This window comes from Mercenaria mercenaria, chromosome 1, assembly GCF_021730395.1.
Source record: "Mercenaria mercenaria strain notata chromosome 1, MADL_Memer_1, whole genome shotgun sequence".
Taxonomy (NCBI): Eukaryota; Metazoa; Mollusca; class Bivalvia; order Venerida; family Veneridae; genus Mercenaria; species Mercenaria mercenaria.
Window position 1 is genome coordinate 117,158,692 of NC_069361.1, and position 19,071 is coordinate 117,177,762.

The 19,071-nt window shown below is 36.5% G+C and overlaps 1 protein-coding gene across 3 annotated transcripts; it reads left to right on the forward strand.

Moving 5' to 3' along the window:
- The first annotated feature begins 5,761 nt into the window (after positions 1-5,761).
- On the forward strand, positions 5,762-11,774 carry LOC123525933 (D(2) dopamine receptor-like). 3 transcript variants are annotated; one of them, XM_045305094.2, is made up of 2 exons: positions 5,762-5,913; positions 10,190-11,774. In XM_045305094.2, the coding sequence occupies exon 2, from the start codon at positions 10,350-10,352 to the stop codon at positions 11,754-11,756; it is 1,407 nt and encodes a 468-aa protein (XP_045161029.2). In that variant the 5' UTR covers positions 5,762-5,913; positions 10,190-10,349; the 3' UTR covers positions 11,757-11,774. The 3 variants fall into 3 exon arrangements, with proteins under 3 accessions (XP_045161029.2, XP_045161042.2, XP_045161035.2); XM_045305107.2 differs by lacking the exon at positions 5,762-5,913 and adding an exon at positions 6,348-6,895; XM_045305100.2 differs by lacking the exon at positions 5,762-5,913 and adding an exon at positions 9,818-10,017.
- The last annotated feature ends 7,297 nt before the right edge of the window (positions 11,775-19,071 follow it).

Consider the following 19,071-nt stretch of genomic DNA (forward strand, 5'->3'; position numbering starts at 1 on the left):
AGAAAGCCTGAGTAGAGTATGTCAAATATCAACGATTATTTAAGAGGCGTTCAGAAAGCCAGAGTAGAGAAGGTCATATCAACAATTATTTAAGAGGCGTTCAGAAAGCCTGAGTAGAGTATGTCAAATATCAACGATTATTAAGGGGGGGGGGGGGGGGGTTAAGAAAGCCAGAGTAGAGAAGGTCATATCAACAATTATTTAAGAGGCGTTCAGAAAGCCTGAGTAGAGTATGTCAAATATCAACGATTATTTAAGAGGCGTTCAGAAAGCCAGAGTAGAGAAGGTCATATCAACAATTATTTAAGAGGCGCTCAGAAAGCCTGAGTAGAGTATGTCAAATATCAACGATTATTTAAGAGGCGTTCAGAAAGCCAGAGTAGAGAAGGTCATATCAACAATTATTTAAGAGGCGTCAGAAAGCCTGATAGAGTATGTCAAATATCAACGATTATTTAAGAGGCGTTCAGAAAGCCAGAGTAGAGAAGGTCATATCAACAATTATTTAAGAGGCGCTCAGAAAGCCTGAAGAGTATGTCAAATATCAACGATTATTTAAGAGGCGTTCAGAAAGCCAGAGTAGAGAAGGTCATATCAACAATTATTTAAGAGGCGCTCAGAAAGCCTGAAGAGTATGTCAAATATCAACGATTATTTAAGAGGCGTTCAGAAAGCCAGAGTAGAGAAGGTCATATCAACAATTATTTAAGAGGCGCTCAGAAAGCCTGAAGAGTATGTCAAATATCAACGATTATTTAAGAGGCGTCAAAAGCCAGGTAGAAAAGGTCATATCAACAATTATTTAAGTCAGAAAGCCTGAAGAGTATGTCAAATATCAACGATTATTTAAGAGGCGGTTAGAAAGCCGTAGTATGTCAGATCAGCGAAATCTTTCAGCTGAAGTAGAGTATGTAAAACCAACGATTAATTTAGAGGCGGTTAGAGAACCGAAGTAGAGTATGTCAGATCAGCAAATCTTTCAGCTGAAGTAGAGTATGTAAAACCAACGATTAATTTAGAGGCGGTTAGAGAACCGAAGTAGAGTATGTCAGATCAGCAAATCTTCAGCTGAAGTAGAGTATGTAAAACCAACGATTAATTTAGAGGCGGTTAGAGAACCGAAGTAGAGTATGTCAGATCAGCAAATCTTTCAGCTGAAGTAGAGTATGTAAAACCAACGATTAATTTAGAGGCGGTTAGAGAACCGAAGTAGAGTATGTCAGATCAGCAAATCTTTCAGCTGAAGTAGAGTATGTAAAACCAACGATTAATTTAGAGGCGGTTAGAGAACCGAAGTAGAGTATGTCAAATCAGCGCTTATTTTAGAGGCCAGAGTCAGCGATTATTTTATAGGCGGAAAACTATGTCAAGCCTTCGATTTTCTTTAAAGATGACAATATACGGAAATTGTTAAGAGTTTGACGTAGACCACTTAGTGAATATCAACACAAACAAATGAACGGTTACAGCATAAATAGGTTCATACAGGACCAAGTCGGACCAATGTCACTATATAAAGTGTCCAACAACCGCAGTTTCTGCTGCTTTTATCATGGTAGAAAGCATAGGCGTTTTTAAAGAAATATGATTTTCTAACACAGAATGGAACATTTATTTACACGTTGCGGAGCATGATTACAGACATTATATGGTCTTTGAATTTACTGGTCATGCAACGTACTACAGTTCTTTTTTATGTACGGTATGCTGTGAAAGATGGTCAATTCATTTCGAGCAACAGTGTATGATATTTTTCAGATTCCCTATATCCTGTTACAGATTTACAATGCATTTAAGGAACGAAAACACCCATTGCATTGCATAGAGTTTGATCCAATAAGAGCTATATGTTGATTGCTTTTGTTTAAAATGTAATTATCCCCCTTTAATATGAAAGTATTTAAAAGTTGAGTATTTCTTTTAATTTAAATTGTTCATTCTCCATTTCATCTATAAATTAGCGCACCATTAATCTCTTTCATATTGACTACAATGATTAGCATTCGTTTCAGTTTTAATTGAGCTCTCGTTTATATTTCATTTGTAACATGATACATGTGTCAAATTCCTGTTATTGCAAAGATGTCGAATATTGGATTTCGGTTATTTATGTTTTAAAGTCATGCATAATTTACATTTAGTTAATTCAATGACAAAAATGCAAGTGAAAATCAATTACCGTGAAATATTTTAAACAGCAATTTCTAAAGCCGTCACCTTTCATATATAAACCGAAAAGAAGATGACATATATGTTTTATTCCTTTTCTGTACTAAATTTTATGTTGCATTTAACGTCATACCGACACAATAAGGTCATATGGCGACTTTTCAGCTTTTGAAGTTTGAGGGAGCCCAGGTGCACTGCAGACATAATTTAAGGCGAGAGATGGCACCAGAGTATAACCCCGGCCTTGCGTAAGCCAGCTAGATGGCATCCCCCCATGAAAGAATTCTACACTCCAAGTTAGGTTTAAAACCTGAGAGGTGCAAGCGGCCACGGAGGCCTCCTTTACTTCTTAATAGGTCTTCACAATAAATCCTTACCTTGCTAAAGTTTTATAATGAACTTGTCCATATTTGAATTTGGACAGCACCATTAACTGTTAAAAGGGGTGCTTACCAAAAAGGTACTGACTAAATAGCGAACAGTGCAGATCATGAACAGACTGCACGGATGTGCATTGGTCGCAAAGAACCAATAGTGTCCAGCATGATAAGGATTAACGTTTACATATACTATTTCAGTGTTTGTCAATATACACACGGAAATTTGAAATATATCGATGGAGTGTGTTGATAGCTCCACATATTTACATGTTGCAAAAAATAATTTGGAACTGGTTGGAATCGTATTAAGAATCCGTCGAAGTTCAAATGTATGCTTATAACAATGATGCAGACCCGTCACCAAAAACGGTTTCTGGTATTGCATGCGTTATCTGAAAATTGTCTCTTAAAAAGATTACCATGCAAAACATGTCAAGCAGATCACAGTCTGCAATAAACGAACCCTGAAAAGAGTATTTGTGGCCATTGCTTATGGGGTAATTTTGTCGACGTAGGTTAGTCTGGACACAAAATATGATGTCCTTCTCCCATTCCTTTGTAGAACGCATTTTCGTCGTAGATACTGTACCTGGTTCCACACCTGTCATTGTTGGCATATTGACGATATATTAGAGGACCTACGGTAAACGTAAATTGTCTGAAGCGCAGCAGTAGTTTTTCTACCAGGAGTCCACGATTGACGCTCGATAGGCGACAACAACGATCTAAGGGACTTAAATCAAGCTAACTAAACTTACTTTGCCAAAAATGTTTGTCCCCCTTTATACTTTATTATTGAAAATACTGTGTTGAATTACGTCTGTGGTGCTTTTTTCAAAATCCGAAATGTTCTTGTAATGAACATACGCATTTCTTCCAGTTCACAGATCAAATCGTTATTTTTGAGTGTAACACGAAGCCTCTAACCATCTGCAGCTTCATTAATTAACCTGCAGTAATTTCAAACATTTTGTAAATAATGAGAGATAATATCCTGTTTATAAAATCTATATCAGCTATAGTCATTTTCATTGGTCTATACGCAATCACATGACCAAGGAGTAACGTCGCGCTGATTCGCCGCTGAGCAAAGACCAATGTAAATTAATAAACTGTCGTTGTTATTTTATTTCGTTTCGTTGCAGCGACACATCGACAAACGTCGTTATGGCAGCCCGCCGAACGTCTTCCAACCAGACGTCGTTATGATGCCCCAAAAAACGCGCCCCGCCGAACGTCGCCCCGACAAACCTCGCCACGCCGGGGGTCGCCCTTTCAAACCTCGCCCCACCGAATGTCAACCCACCGATCTTCGCCCCCCCCCCCCCCCCCCGCCCCCCTTGAATTTCGCCCCGCGAAACGTCGTTCTGCGAATGTATCCTCTCCTGATTTTAGGGCACGGGCTGTGCATGACACTAGCTGTATAATTGAAGAAATAAAAAAATTTATCTACGAGTGTTAAAATAACTGCTCAGATACGATCTGACATGACCCTTGCCCAACCCCTCAGCCAGGTGTGACATTGACCTTTTAGATAGGGATCTGGTGTTTGCTCACAATAATCCATCTCACTGTGGTAAGTATATGTATATATAATATTTTCCCAATGTACGGCAAAGATATAATCTGGACAAAAAATAGACAGACGGGGGATTGGCAGGCACATGCACGCACGCACGCTTAATTATTGTCCTCTATCTATATGATTAAAAACCGTATAACTTAAAAAGTACACAAAATTGTCACTGATAGACACACTGGTGGATTGAAGGTTGAAGGCGGCGGAAGGTTTAGGGTGGGCAAGTATGTGCAATTTCCTCTGGTAACACTTCATAAGTGACTAACAAATTTAAGTAATACTTTTAAAAAGTAATCGTTTCCGAGAGGCAAAAAGACGCATTTGACCGGGCGGCATTCGACGTTTTGCGGGGCGACATATAAAATATTTGCCTGTTTTATATCTAAGGTCGACCAAACTTTCATTTCGGCGAACATCAGGGCCCGTATTCATAAAGCATCTTAAGTATAAGTATAAGAAATTGATTATTTACTTAAGTATTACTTAAGTGAGAAATCTATTTTACTTAAGTATATTTGTTATTCATAAAACAACTTAATAAGTAATTCTTGGCTTTTATTGTGGACGAAAACATTAAAAAAAAACACATTAATTTCAAACAGATACAACATGCACAATTATGTTTAAAGTGCTTTTATCTGAAAAACAACACTTTAATCGTACTCACGTCGCCATTTTGTTTTCTGACTGTCATTTCTTACGTATCTTAAGTTTAAGCTGTTTATGAATAGGACTTAAGTTTTTTACTTAGACTTAAGCTGAAATCACCACAAACTTAAGTAAAATCTTCAACTTAAGTCAAAACTTTTACTTAAGATGCTTTATGAATACGGCCCCAGGTGTTCACTTGCTGAATAGAATATACCCTCTTAATATTGCTGTAATAACTTCGCCAAACAGCCGCTTAACATAAATGAGAGGTAACATTTGTAGTTTTAGAAAGTATTTAATCTAATTTTTGTTAAATATCCTAGCCCATTCGCTTAGCTCATGAAAGCAGAAGCCTACGAATTGTTGAGGCGCAAGGCCGATCCCCTGGCGAGGCATATCTTTTCCGTGACGACTTGATACAAGGCTTTGTCACTGAAATCATCGTACCCCACTTTAGATTCATGCGGAGAAGTGGGTAGTTACTTGCGGAGAACATATTAGTTCTTGTAATCCATGTTAACTGCCCCCCCGCAAGTACATAAATGAATACTAACAGCACTTACCCCGGTCTTTAGCCTGTCAAGTTCTTTATTTCACGCCAAAATTTATTTTTGTTCCTTGTGTTTGACAACAGTAAATATTAAATAATTCATAGAAAAGAAACAAAATATTGCTCGTTTTTCTACAACTATGCATATAGGTATTTTTATATAGAAGCAGTTTGTGTCTCCATAACAAAAGATTTCTCGTGAACTTCTTGCATTCAGCACTGATTTTTTCTTCAAGCGGGGAGGATGAAACAATGTCTAAAAAGCCTTACGTGTTTTGTATTATCTTTTGTATTATGTGAGCTTTGCATGTCTGCCGTCTGGAATATGTGAAAGAAAATTTTAAACTGGTTGAAATCGTTTTGTTAACAAGTATAACTTGTTACATCTCGTTCAGTGAAAGTGGTGGCCACTTCAGTTGTAACTGTTGTTTATAATCATCTTTTCCAAGTGTCTTGACCTCTTTCAAATTTTCGCCCACTTCGTTACCATGGTAACAGGTCGGAAGAGGATCACCAGTCTGACTAATTTGACATCACTAATTCGATGTGATATTGTTCACAGTTACAGCAAAATAGGAATTTGGGTAGGTCTTATTATTGCATTTTCTGTTTTCAGTTTTTGTGAACTTTTAGTTTACTAGTATTTTATTTTTTTTATTATAGTCGTTTTTCTCTACTTTGTGTTATATTTAGAAAGAAACAAATATGTCATGAAATAACTTTTTTTATCATAGGCAGAAAAACTTACGATGACGTAATGAACTACAAGCGTTCTATTGTTCTTCTGTTTTTTATTAATTTTCGAAATATTTTTGGTTTGAATCGCCAGTTCAATTGTTTTTATTTAGAAACATTAACAAATGAAAATATTCAATTAATTCTTTAAAAAATACAACAAAAAAAAAAAAAACAAACAAAAAAAAACAAAAAACATCGAGGTAACTTACAGCAGACGACAGTCTTTGTCTTCGTTTATAATATGACATAAATTAACCTTGAGATATTTGTTATTATGTCGTCTGCTTTAAAATACCCTTTAATATTATGTGTCTCAAAGCAAAAATTATAAATTAATTATTGCATACATGCAGTTATATCAATAATCGATTCGGCTTCTAGACTCTGAACTAATACAACGTCATTATAATTGGTTAAAAATGTAAATAAGTTATACTAAGCCCGTTTTTCAAAATGATCACTGCACTGTAAACTATTAGATATCTATTACGTTGGAATAATTTTAAACCGCCTTAAACTCTAACCATATCTAAGCTGGGTAAAATCAATATTCTGAGCCCCAAAATATACAGATCTGTATAGTTAACACACAATGGTCTTTTCAAGTGTGATTGAAACGTTCTTTTCATACTCAGTTGTTTGAAAAAGACAACATTTTACCCCGTGAAACGGGCAAATATTTTTTCGTTGCTATAAGTAAAGTAGGTCTGCGTTTTGAAATGCTTTTTTTTTTATTCTGTCATTACGTAGTTGCAAAATGTAAATAACATTGTTTGAAGTACACATGCATATATGAGACTGGACTCTGGATATTGACCACTCTGTCAGGTAACAAGTTTACATATGCATTTTATTTTACTGTTTAACAATTAATGCCGTAACGAACATTTCACCTTCCGTGTAATAACACGTTTTGTTGTATCATTTGATTCAAAGAGATACCGCATTTTTTTCATTGGAAAAACAAAACAACAACCTTTAACAAAGCAAGCACACTCGTCCGTCTAGGTTAATATTGTTATAACACTATTAATGGTCTTTCTCAAGGGTCGCGCTGATCGAACGTGTTTTGAACTTGAGTTGATGCGCAGTTTCCTTTTGTTGCTACGGCTACACGTTTCTTCATGTTTAATCATTTTTAATAAGCGACGTTAAGATGTTGAGACATGTTTTGTTGCGCATTGTCATTTTAGACACGTGGTGTAAAGGGGCTACAAATAAAATCTAATGCTAAAGAAAGTGTGCACAGTGCAAATAAGTGGCTCATGTTTATGTTTACATATGGTTTTACATTTGACCAGTTTTAAAAAGTCTTATGATCGCTGTTTGTGAAGTTACACAATGCACTTCAGTGACGTTTGCCAAATCTTTTAATCACTACTTTGTCTTGTTATTCACCTATAGTCAAAGTGTTAGTTTACAAATTCTTTCAGCAGTATATTTGTAAGGTGTTTATGTGTCAATTTAAACCAATATATGTAGTTTGAAATGAAATATTACGAATGCACTCTTTTCTGCATAGTCAATGAACTGTGAATTTTCTTCCTTTTTTGTGTGTGCATCTTAAATTTCCTTTTTATTTTATGTCCTTCTTTTTGCCCCCAAAGGTGGGCATATAAAAATCGCACTGTCCGTACGTGCGTCCGTCCGTCCGTTCGTCCGTGTTAATTCTTGTCTGGGCTGTAACTCTGCCATCTATAAATGGATCTTGGAATAACTTGGCAAAAATGTTCCCTATAATGAGACGACGTGTCATGCGCAAGACCCAGACCCCTAGCTCCAAGGTCAAGGTAACACTTAGAGGTCAAAGGTTAACAGAGTCTGATTCGTGTCCGGAACATAACTCTGCCATCAATGAACGGATTTTGAAATTACTTGGAATAAATGTTTACCATAATGAGACGATGTGTCATGCATAAGACCCAGCTCCAAGGTCAGGGTCACACTTAGAAGTCAAAGATTAACAGGGACTGTTTCGTGTCCGGTTCATAACTCTGCCATTCATCAAAAGATTTTAAAATTACATGGCATAAATGTTCCCCATAATGAGACGACGTTTCACGCGCAAAATCCAGACCCCCCTAGCTTTAAGGCTAAGGTCTTACTTAGAGGTTAAAGGTTAACATGGTCTGTTTCTTGTCCGGTCCATAAACTTATCATTCATCAAGGGATTTGGAAATTACTTGGCATAAATGTTCCTTATAATGAGATAACGTGTCATGCGCAAGACCCAGACCCCTGGCTCCAAGGTCAAGGTCACACTTAGAAGTCAAAGGTTAACATGGTCTGTTTCTTGTCTCGCCATTTATCAAGGGAGGCACAAATGTTCCCCATAAAGAGTTAATTTATCATGCGCAGACAACTGTAGCATTCTTGGGCACGCTTCGGGGGCATTTGTCACCAGTAGTGACAGCTCTTGTCCTTTTTTAAATATAAGGTAACTGTTTTAAAACTGAAATGTCACATGTAAACATGAATGTTATTACAGAATTAATGTTTGGATGTAATAAACAAACCTGGATATAAGAGCTGTAATGTACATTTTGCTAATTTGTCATACACGATTGTCACCATTTATTACTGCATGTTTTGTTTCTGAATTATTAAATTATATGAAATAACTATACACATTTGTATTTTGGTAATTTCATACTGTGGATTTCAAATATGCAACATTTGGTTAAAACCATTGTAAACATGAATCTGAGAGGAATTCTAGTTTGTTTTACTTGTAATATACATGAACCAGATATTGTGGCTACGATGCTCATGAAAATATTGCATCTGATTCACTCGGTGAAAGATAGACTATTTCGATCTTACACTGAGCCAACCAATCATCTACATACGTAATTTCTCTGTTTGACTTCGAAATTTTGAACTTTTGAATTGTGAAAGTATTTAGCCCTTACCCTGTTAAATTTCTATAATGAACTTGTCCATCTTTCAATTTGGACAGTTCCATTAGGCCTAAAAAAATCTTTGTTTCCGGTAACATGCTCAAAAAAATTAGGGTAGGTAGGTCGGAAAAAAAATTTTTTTTGGAATTTTTTTTTTATTAAGGGAGACTTTTCGGAAATTATTTTTGTGTCAAAAAATTAATACAAATAAGGGGGTCATGCCTTTAGAGCATCAGGAAGTTGATTTTTAACATCACTGACCATGTTTAAAGCATAAAAAGTGCAGTTTGGCAACTTTTTGTCAAAAAGTTGAAAAAATTATTCTCCAAGGCCATAAAAACATTTAGGGTCGGGCCAAAAATTTAGGGTAGGTCGGGATACCGGAAACAAACAATTTTTTTTACGCCTTAACTGTTAAGAGGGGTGCTTACCAAAAAGATACTGACTGAATGGCGAACTGTGCAGATCATGATCAGACTGCACGAATGTGCAGGCTGATCATGATCTACACTGGTCACACAGGCAGAATCAATCGTGTCCAGCATGATATGGGTTAGGTCGCCGTCTTAATTAATTACTGTGCAAATGATACATAATAAAACAAATATCAAAATTATTTTTGCACTATACATTGTATATATCTATTCCTTAGTGGAGAAAGGTCCTCTTATAAAAAAGTGCAGGACTTTGGAATCATTAAGACTGTCCATTACATCTAACAAGTTGATATTCTGTTGCAATTGTTGTTTGAAACGATTAAAACAGTGTACATGAGTTTTCGCATGACCATATGACAGTGTTGTTAAGTATCTTATATCCGATCTCCTTTGCAATTGTGGGAAAACACTTCATCCCATGACAACTCAATAACAATAATGTTTAAAACTATTTATGTGAAATTTAATTGACATTTTGTACTTTGAATTTTATCGAGTTCATCACATGTTTAGTTCATGAAATAGAACTGATATTATTTCGCAAATTTTCATATGTTTCTGGAATTACCGTCATGAACAGTTAGAGACATGGCACATTCTTATATGAAAAAAAGTATTTACGTTTGGATTATTTATTTATTTATTTATTTATTTTCACTTTCGATATAAAGACTTTGATGAACTATTTATCTTAAAAGAGTTTCTGAATGTTTCCTCATTCTGTAAAATATGGGGGAAAACAGCGTTAGATTCGGACTCTCAATATTTTTATTCTTCTTTTTTAGAAAATGATCTACGCTGGCAACTGAGTTACCATGAAAACAGGAGAGATTTGCGATAGTCTTTTAGTGCAATATTTGCTGTCAGCATATTCGGTACTTTAGCAACCACCTTGGTCAATGAACACAGAGATTTGAAAGAACTCTTAGACAAAGACCAGGAACAATGTCTCATTTTGAACGATATGCAGCGTCTGCTCAGGACAAAATCACCAGTGCAATGCTCTCAATAACTACAGCAAACACTTCAGGTAAAAGTAATCATAGCAGCAACGAAATTCTCGACACAGATGAGATTCTGCGAGAACTCAATGCCAAAAAAGTTTTGCTACTACTTCCGGTAATTATTTTTGTATTCCTGACAATTACAATAGGAATCGTTGGAAACTTTCTAGTGTGCTATATATACAGATTCCGTCTGCGAAGATCGCCTTCGAGATATTTTATTTTATTTTTGGCGGTGTTAGATTTGATATCATGTTTTGTTGGAGCAGCCTCCGAATTGTCGGATCTTTTTCAGCCATACGTGTTCACAGCAACATGGTCTTGCAAAATACTTCGATTCGGATTGTCTTTCACGATAATTTCAGCTAGTTTCACTCTGATCTGTGTCGCTTTTGACAGATACTACAAAGTGTGCAGGCCTTTGAAAGCATTTCCGGTGAAGAAAGTGAAAATACTCTGCGCTGTTGTTGTTTTGTTAAGTATTGGACTTGCTAGTCCGGCTCTGGCTATATTTGGATTAAAGTCTGTGAAAGTCGACGGTTATGCAGGGTTAATAGGAACAGAGTGCTCCACGGCTGATAATGTCAGAAAAAGTGCACTGCCTATTGTATACTATATAATACTCTTTTCTGCATTCTTAGTGTTACTGACTAGTTTTATACTTCTGTATGTCAAAATAGGCATCGAGATTTGGAAAAGAAAGAAGCGCACCATAGGAGAAACGTTACCGACTTTGATAAAAGAAATTAATAATGTGCAATGGACAAGGAACACTAGGAGTGAAAGTGTTCCATTAGACGATCCATCTAGTCGTTCAGTTGACGAATATAGTGAGACACGTGCCGGATGTGAATCTATTGAATCACGTGCCGGATGTGACTCTACTGAGTCACGTGCCGGATGTGAAAACGCCAGTGTAATTGAAAATGATAGCTTTTTGAGCACATTGGATAGAACAAAAACGATCAATTCTTATACCTTGAACGAACAGAAATCAGTAACGTCAAGACCTGTTCTGAGGCGACGAAGATCTAATCTAGGCCGGATGTCAATCAGAACCCTTAGAACAACAAGCATTTTCTTTGCAGTGTCAGCTGCATTTGTACTAAGCTTCCTACCATATCTTATTGCAAATATTCTCAAATTCACAAAAGTTGCTTTCTCTGATATACAGAATTCTGCAGAAGAAGTTACGTATAATTTCTGTGCTCGATCTTATTTTATCAGTAACTGCATCAATCCAATCATTTATAGCGCCTTGAATGTCAATTTCAGAAAAGAATGTAAAAAACTGTTAAAACGAATTTTGCGGAGAATTAAACTTTGTTGTTTGTGCAGATCTGAATAAATTATTCAAAACCCTAAAGCAGGTTGTTTCATTCATTCATTCATTCATTCCCCTCAACAAGTTCGGGATCAAACACAGGCATATATTGTTTGGGTTTAGTCTTCGAACGCATGCCAGCAGGATATGGTAACATATCAATTTAGAAATCTGCGAATCAATTATCAAGGTAACGGCAGTATTGAGACGTTTGAAGCGTTTTCCGAGCATTAACTAAAGCAAACAACAGGACCAAAATTTTGGCCCCTTTAATAATTATGTCATGGTCTTACGTGGACAGTTTTTGTAGAAAGCTTATTTGTCCAGCGCAGTATTTTGACACCATTAATTACATGGTCTTAGCAGTCGTAGAAAAAACAACAACAAAGACTTTCAAAGTTGAGCATACTGGTTAGAACAAAAACGATAAAATCTGTTCAGATGAGAGGACGATCTAATCTAGCCCGGATGTCCGTCCGAGCCCTTAGACAAACAAACATTTTTGCAGCGTCTTTATAGTCCGAAAAACAGTTGTAGATTATTTTAGCCAGGCACTAGAGTCATCGGTGTAGACGCTTTTATTGAGGTCCATCAGGGCGTGCGTCATCTAAAACAATTGTTTAGCTTTTCCCAAAAGTACTTCGTAAAAAGCCTGAATTCTTGACATTTTTTGTCTGTTTACATTCTACAAAATTTTAAATACGAGAATCGCATTGTAATGCAGATATTGTCATTTTGAAGAACACAGTTTGGAAAATTTCTAAGGAGTTCATACGATTTTTGTATCAAATAGTCTATGATTTTTTTTTTTATAAAAGTACGCTTCGGGACGTTTTTGTTATCTCGAAACAAGCCCTTTTCATTTTCTAGTTGTACAGTTCTTGGTGGCTGATTTATGCTATTTTGTTCTGGCTTGTTGAAGCGATGGAGGAGAGCCAACTCGCCAACACGTTAGAACAACAAACGACAAACTAGCGTGCGAACAAGACAAATACTAGTACCTTATTTGTTATATCAGCGCGCTAATTTCCTTTCTGACGTGTTGGCGCCCATCGAATGCGCCCACACACACAAATCAGACTTGTTGTATGCGCACAATAGTTTGTCGTTATGATGTTGACATACAATGCCAGAACGAAATGGCAGAAACAAGCCACAATAGCCAGGTGATTGAAACAATGTAAATTCAGATATTTACTGTTTACTTTTATCTCTGCCTTCTTCATCAACATTGTTTTGTTAGTATCTTGGAAGGCCATTTTTGTGTATACACATGTAACATTATGTACAATAAATTTCATATAGATCTAGAGAGTTATGCTTGAAATTGTTTTGTTCGGCTCATTGCAAATATTTCTGGTGTTTTTTTTTACTTTATTGTTGGCAATAAGGGTACAAAAACTTGACTTCATTCTGAGCTGATGTTACATTTGTAACATATATTCAATCGCATCATACGCCTCACGTTATATCCATCCTGTTACATTCAAGAACATATTCAAATTAATCATCCCCCGTTTATATGACATTAATGGTAATAGTCACGGTAATTAAGTTAGATAACTAGGTCCCCATAGGAGACCTAGTTGCTAATCAGAGGAAATCCGGCTTGAACTTGGTAATGGGTCACCAGCTACAAGTGTAAAACATACATATATATTGAATGAACTCTTGGTCCAAAAGAACAAGAACAACGCCGAGTTTTTTTTTTCAAGTTTTCCTTACGTAACTCTATGTAAACTCTGTGGCCAACCCTAACATAACCACGAATATGGCCCTTTGAAAAAAATTCCGATGTAACTCTTTGTGAAAATCTGGTACTGATCAGCGGCTGCCCAAAATTTAGCACAAAGGACCCTACTTGTAGACAAGAACTGATTTATGTTGCATGTAAAATAATTGTGCTTAAGACGGTTTGGCCCTCTGGAGAAGAATATTGTAAAACGTTTCCAATAATTTTTTACCTGTGCAAATAGCTCTTTTGACAGGCTTCATCAGTTTTGATAGTGGGTGTGAGCTATACTAGTATATGCTACAAAAAAATATCTCGTGTCTAAACCTTGTCGCACTGTATGAAACAATTTCCTATGTAACCTCCCCCAAATCTGGTCCCAATGGTCGGCATCAGCAAACTTGATAGAGAGAAAATAGCTACTGAAATGAGCTCCGTGGACAAAACTTGAAGATATTTAATAGAGCCGTGCCATGAGAAAACCAACATAGTGTGTTTGCGACCAGCATGGATCCAGACCAGCCTGTGCATCCGCGCAGTCTTGTCAGGATCCATGCTGTTCGTTTTTAAAGACTATTGGAATTGGAGAAACTGTTAGCAAACAGCATGGATCCTGAGCAGACTGCGCGGATGCGCAGACTGGTCTTAATCCATGCTGGTCGCAAACCCACTATGTTAGTTTTCTCATGGCACGGCTTAATATAAGGTTACCAGCTATTGTTTAATCTATAAGTGTAACCTTTAACCTTTTGAGAAGACTCTTCCACCTGAGGCCAAAACTGATCCAAAGGTCACAATTCAAATAGACTTGAGAGAGCTTCAAAAACGGTGGTTGCAGCGTTAGACAAGGTGTGGCTGCGACGGCTGATAAAAAGAAAGCCATACATTCATTGAATTTCTAGGTAATACTTTATTTCTTGTCAAAATGAAAAATGGACAAACTTTGTATACGGAAACATAGAATCCATAACCAGTAATTTTATTTTATCCCTTGTTTTACTTTAGTCTGTTGTGATCTTGATTTAATTTTGAAAACATATGCCATATCATAACTGTTCATTGCGTAACTGTTCTTTTCTTTTCTTTTAAACAGATTTAACATTGCAGTCCCCCATTCTTACGTCTTTATAGTTTCATTTCACAGTTAGTAAAATCATCATATTCAACAGACTGAATTGGACATTTTGCCAGTATGGTTACATATCCCAGCTCTTTTAACGAAAGCTCATTCAGACATCTGCATATCGTCAAGTTAAAGCTATTTCTTTCACATGTGTCTGACACAACTTTTGACATGCCTCGAAGTTCTAATTTTTGCAAACTTGGCACACAATGTAGTGAACTAGTCAACGCTGCATGATGAGTCGATGGAATTATATCGTAAATGCGCAGCATTAAATCCTCCGGGGTATTACGATCTCTGATTTTTGCAAGGACATCCGGTGCTGTTATAATAGGTATTTCAACGCACTTTAAATGTTTGATGTTTGTGTCTAAAAGTAAATGCAAGTATTTTATTTTTCCTTGCGCTAAGTTGTTTGGTATATAGATGTATTCTGTGTAAATTGGATACTCTTCCGACGGAAAATTTTCATCGTTCTCGTACACAACTTGCACCTGGCGCGGGTAAAATGTATTGAAATATGTTGTATGCTCCCTGTATATATCTAATGTCAAGTCTTTGAAAAGGTAAGTTGACATTCTACTACTGGCTTCTGGATCTATACCTCCAACAAAGCAAGGTGCATTGTCTAGGTCTGGTAGGTTAAAAGCAACTGGGTTCCTGAAGTAATCTTTCAATATTTGGACTTTTTCCAGCTCTCCTAAATTGAACTGGATTGTAATATATACACCTGCTAGGTATTCGTGAAATAATTTATGCATAAATGAAAGTTTTGTCATCGGACATAGGGGGGATTCTGTTACCTCTGACTGTGATAAAATGCCAATTTTCACAATTACTAGAAGTTCTTCTTCATTAAAATACTGAAGCAAATCGTCTTGTGAGAAGGTTAGACTAATTCTGTGTTCCAAGTTGAACAGCGATGTGAATGCAAAATGTGACACTTTGAATAGAAGTCCACTGTACCCTTTCAGCCTTACCCTTTTCCTTAATGGAGATGGTAAAAGCTCGACAAATTTTGACCATTTCTGTTTTAGGTCATCTAAATTTGGTATGCCCTCTAACTTTCCAGTTACCCCTTTCCTTTTCCTAAAAACACCTCTTTGAAATCCCTCGGCGTAACTAATAACAAACTCTAACATACCACCAATATTTTTAGCGATCGTATTTTCAAATTTACCCTTTTCAAACCACAAGCATACCATAATGATCAGCATTAAGGGAATATCCATGTAGCCTGGTAGAACTTGATGATAAGACATCTCTCTATCTTTCATTTCTTTAACATCTTTTATGAAGTTTTTGTAGTCTTCTTCGCTTGTTTCAGATAGTTCTGTTTCCGTAAGTTGTGTTTTCATAGCGTTGTTCAGCTGCTTTATTACTTTCTTTACAAGTAATTCTTTGTTTTGAACACCAGTCATTTTAACAATTCTGTCGGCGTAAAATGTATCGTCGGCATCATATATGCCAACAAGACGGTATGGTCTACTTGTTGTGATAACAGAACATCCATGCAGATCCTCTCGGCTGGGAGTTTCCATATCCGACTGTGGTGTCCATTCGTCTAAACCATCCAACAGGAATAGACATGTTTGCGGTTCATACTTCAGGACTTCATCCACCACAGCCTGTAAAGAATATTCTTTCACAACTGGATGTTGTCTAATCATGTCAGATATACTGTCCTTGTGCGACTCCTGTCTCAGGGCAATATAGAACAGCAGATGAAATTGTTGTAAACATTCTGTATCCTCGTTAGCTTGCATTGTACTTTCTGACGTGTCCTCAACCTTTCGATCTGCTCCAGAATCTCTGTTTGTCTTAGAGTCACAGTCGCAAGTATCTACCCAAGTGTTTAAGACTTTTTTGCACCATGTGGTTTTCCCCATCCCTGCTTCGCCAAGTAGGTACACGTTCTTCCATAGGGTACCATTCTTGAATAATATATCTTTGTAAAAGGACACTTGCTCAATATCTCCAGGTGATTGCTTGCCAGTCAAGTCTTTGCATATTGATAATTCAACAAACACTTCATCAATTGTACCAGAAATGGTTTTAAAAACAGGAGATACTGGGATGGTTGATAAGCATTTCTTGTAGTAAACACAAAGCTTTGTTTGCAGCTCTGCAAATAAAATATCTTAGACATATAAGCATTCTTTCAATATTCTAATTTTACTTTCTCAAAATATTAAAGTCATTGAATTTATACACAAATGTAAATAAATTATACATGAAGAAAAGCCCATCTATAAAAGGGGTTTTCAATAAACGGGTTTTACACATTTCATTACCTCATATGTATATAATCAATTTGTTTGTTTTGTTGGGTTTAACGTCGAACCGACACAATTATAGGTCATATGGCGAATTTCCAGCTTTCACGGTGGAGGAAGACCCTAGGTGCCCCTCCGTGCATTATTTCATCACGAGCGGGCACATGGGTAGAACCACCGACCTTCCGTAAGCCAGCTGAATGGCTTCCTCACATGAAGAATTCAACACCCCGAGTGAGGCTCGAACCCACATCGATGAGGAGCAAGTGATTTGAAGTCAGCGACTTTAACCACTCGGCCACGGAGGTTCCTACATACTGAATCAAATTGAGTCTACTACTGGTCGTCGCCAGGCGGAGACCAGGAAGCCCGGGTTTCAACATTATCTGTATACAAGAAGAAAAGCTTGAAGCAGTCGTGATTTAATTATTACGCATCTGAACTCCTGCCCATTGTTATTAACTGAAAAAATATAGAGACATATTTATTATTTTTAATTATTCTATAATAAAAGAAAAATAAGATTGTGTTATAAGAAAAAAACAATTACCTTCTTTTCTCTGTAGATATTCTAGTTGTTTCTTATGATATGATGTCACGCCTGTAATCATTGATTCTGCATGCTCCTGTGCCTTTAAAACATAGAAAAACTTTATTTACGTTTTACTTAATTTATATTGTAAGGGTAGATTTCCCGGAAGCCTACACCCAGACCAATACATCACAAATAAGGCCCGCCCAAAACAGAAACTGTAGCAGACAGGTCGCCTAAAATCCAACAACAGGTACATTTTAATCATATGAAAGATACAGTAACGCGTTGATATGGTAGAGAAAGGCGCGGGGTGTTGAGGCGGGGGGGGGGGGGGGGGGGGCAAGCATAAAATAGTAAACGTTTTACTTGTACACGCCCGTTGACAAACGAAAAGTATTATGTCAATTCAATTCAATTTATGTCATATGTATGCATATCTTTCGCCCTGTATGCTGATACTGAGCTAATTATTGGTTTGCATGTCAAGTATTACTTCGGTTCCGGTCATGGAGTAATGGCCATAGACTTTTTATAATTATTAGGAGTTTCTTTCCGGATACAGACACCGGGCTTGAAGTTGGTATATCGCAATAGTCTGGCTACCGACTAGATAATCTTTTTTTTTAGAAAAAAATAATTCTTTTATATATTTTTTTGACTTCATCAGTCTTGGCTCTGATTATCTAAGGGGCAAAAAAAACCACAGTAAAACATGTTTTTGACTGTTATATCCGTCTTGTAGTATATATAAAAAAGTTTTATGGATAAAAAGCGTTGAGGGGCACCTTTTTCATGGAACTGGGTTTGTTATAGGTCGGCTGACTTTCAAAATGTGAGCCGCCCTCCCGCCCCCACTCTAAAAATGCTTCCTACGTTCCTGACGGGCGCCTGGATTCTTCCTCTAGTACCAGAAAGGCTGGAAAATCATCAAATGACACATTTTCCTGTCAATGTTATGTTAAACAAAAACACACACAATATATAACTGTCCGGCAATGAAAGCCTTAATGCATGAATATTTGATCACCACCCGAAAGAAAATGCACCTACCTTCCAATCAAAATTTAACAGTGACTTAATGTTAATGAACATTTAATGGAGACCAAATGCAAGTGATATTAAAAAACTTACTTTTCCTTGAAAAGATCAAATACCAAAAATTTTTATGCAGCTTCTTTAAGCCATGCCCTTTAACAAGTGCGTGTACTTATTTCACATCTGCCAAATAAGTAGTGTATCTATTGTGAAATTGGCAAATTCACCCAGATATTCCCCTTTTCAATAAAAACATGAAAATGTACTCAGAATGTGAAACCACTTATCCAATGCATTGTACATGTTTTATTTGAAGACTTATAATATTTTCTACATGTTCACAAGCACATACAGTAATTGTGGTCTAAACTGAAGTAAAACTCTTAAAAGGAAACTTTGAAAACTTAAACAAATTCCTTGAAAAACAGTACAAACTATTATCTGATGAATTGTTCTTCCACCGCTATAAACCATTTATCTACCTGGTTCTAACAACATACCGGTAATTATTGGTTTTTAACCGATATTTGCGCTAAGTTCAGTGATTTGAATGTTACTTTCTTTTCTTTAAAACAATGCAAAAATGCACTTGCATATCTTAAAGATGATTATCTCTAAGTGAACTGCAAAAATAAGGC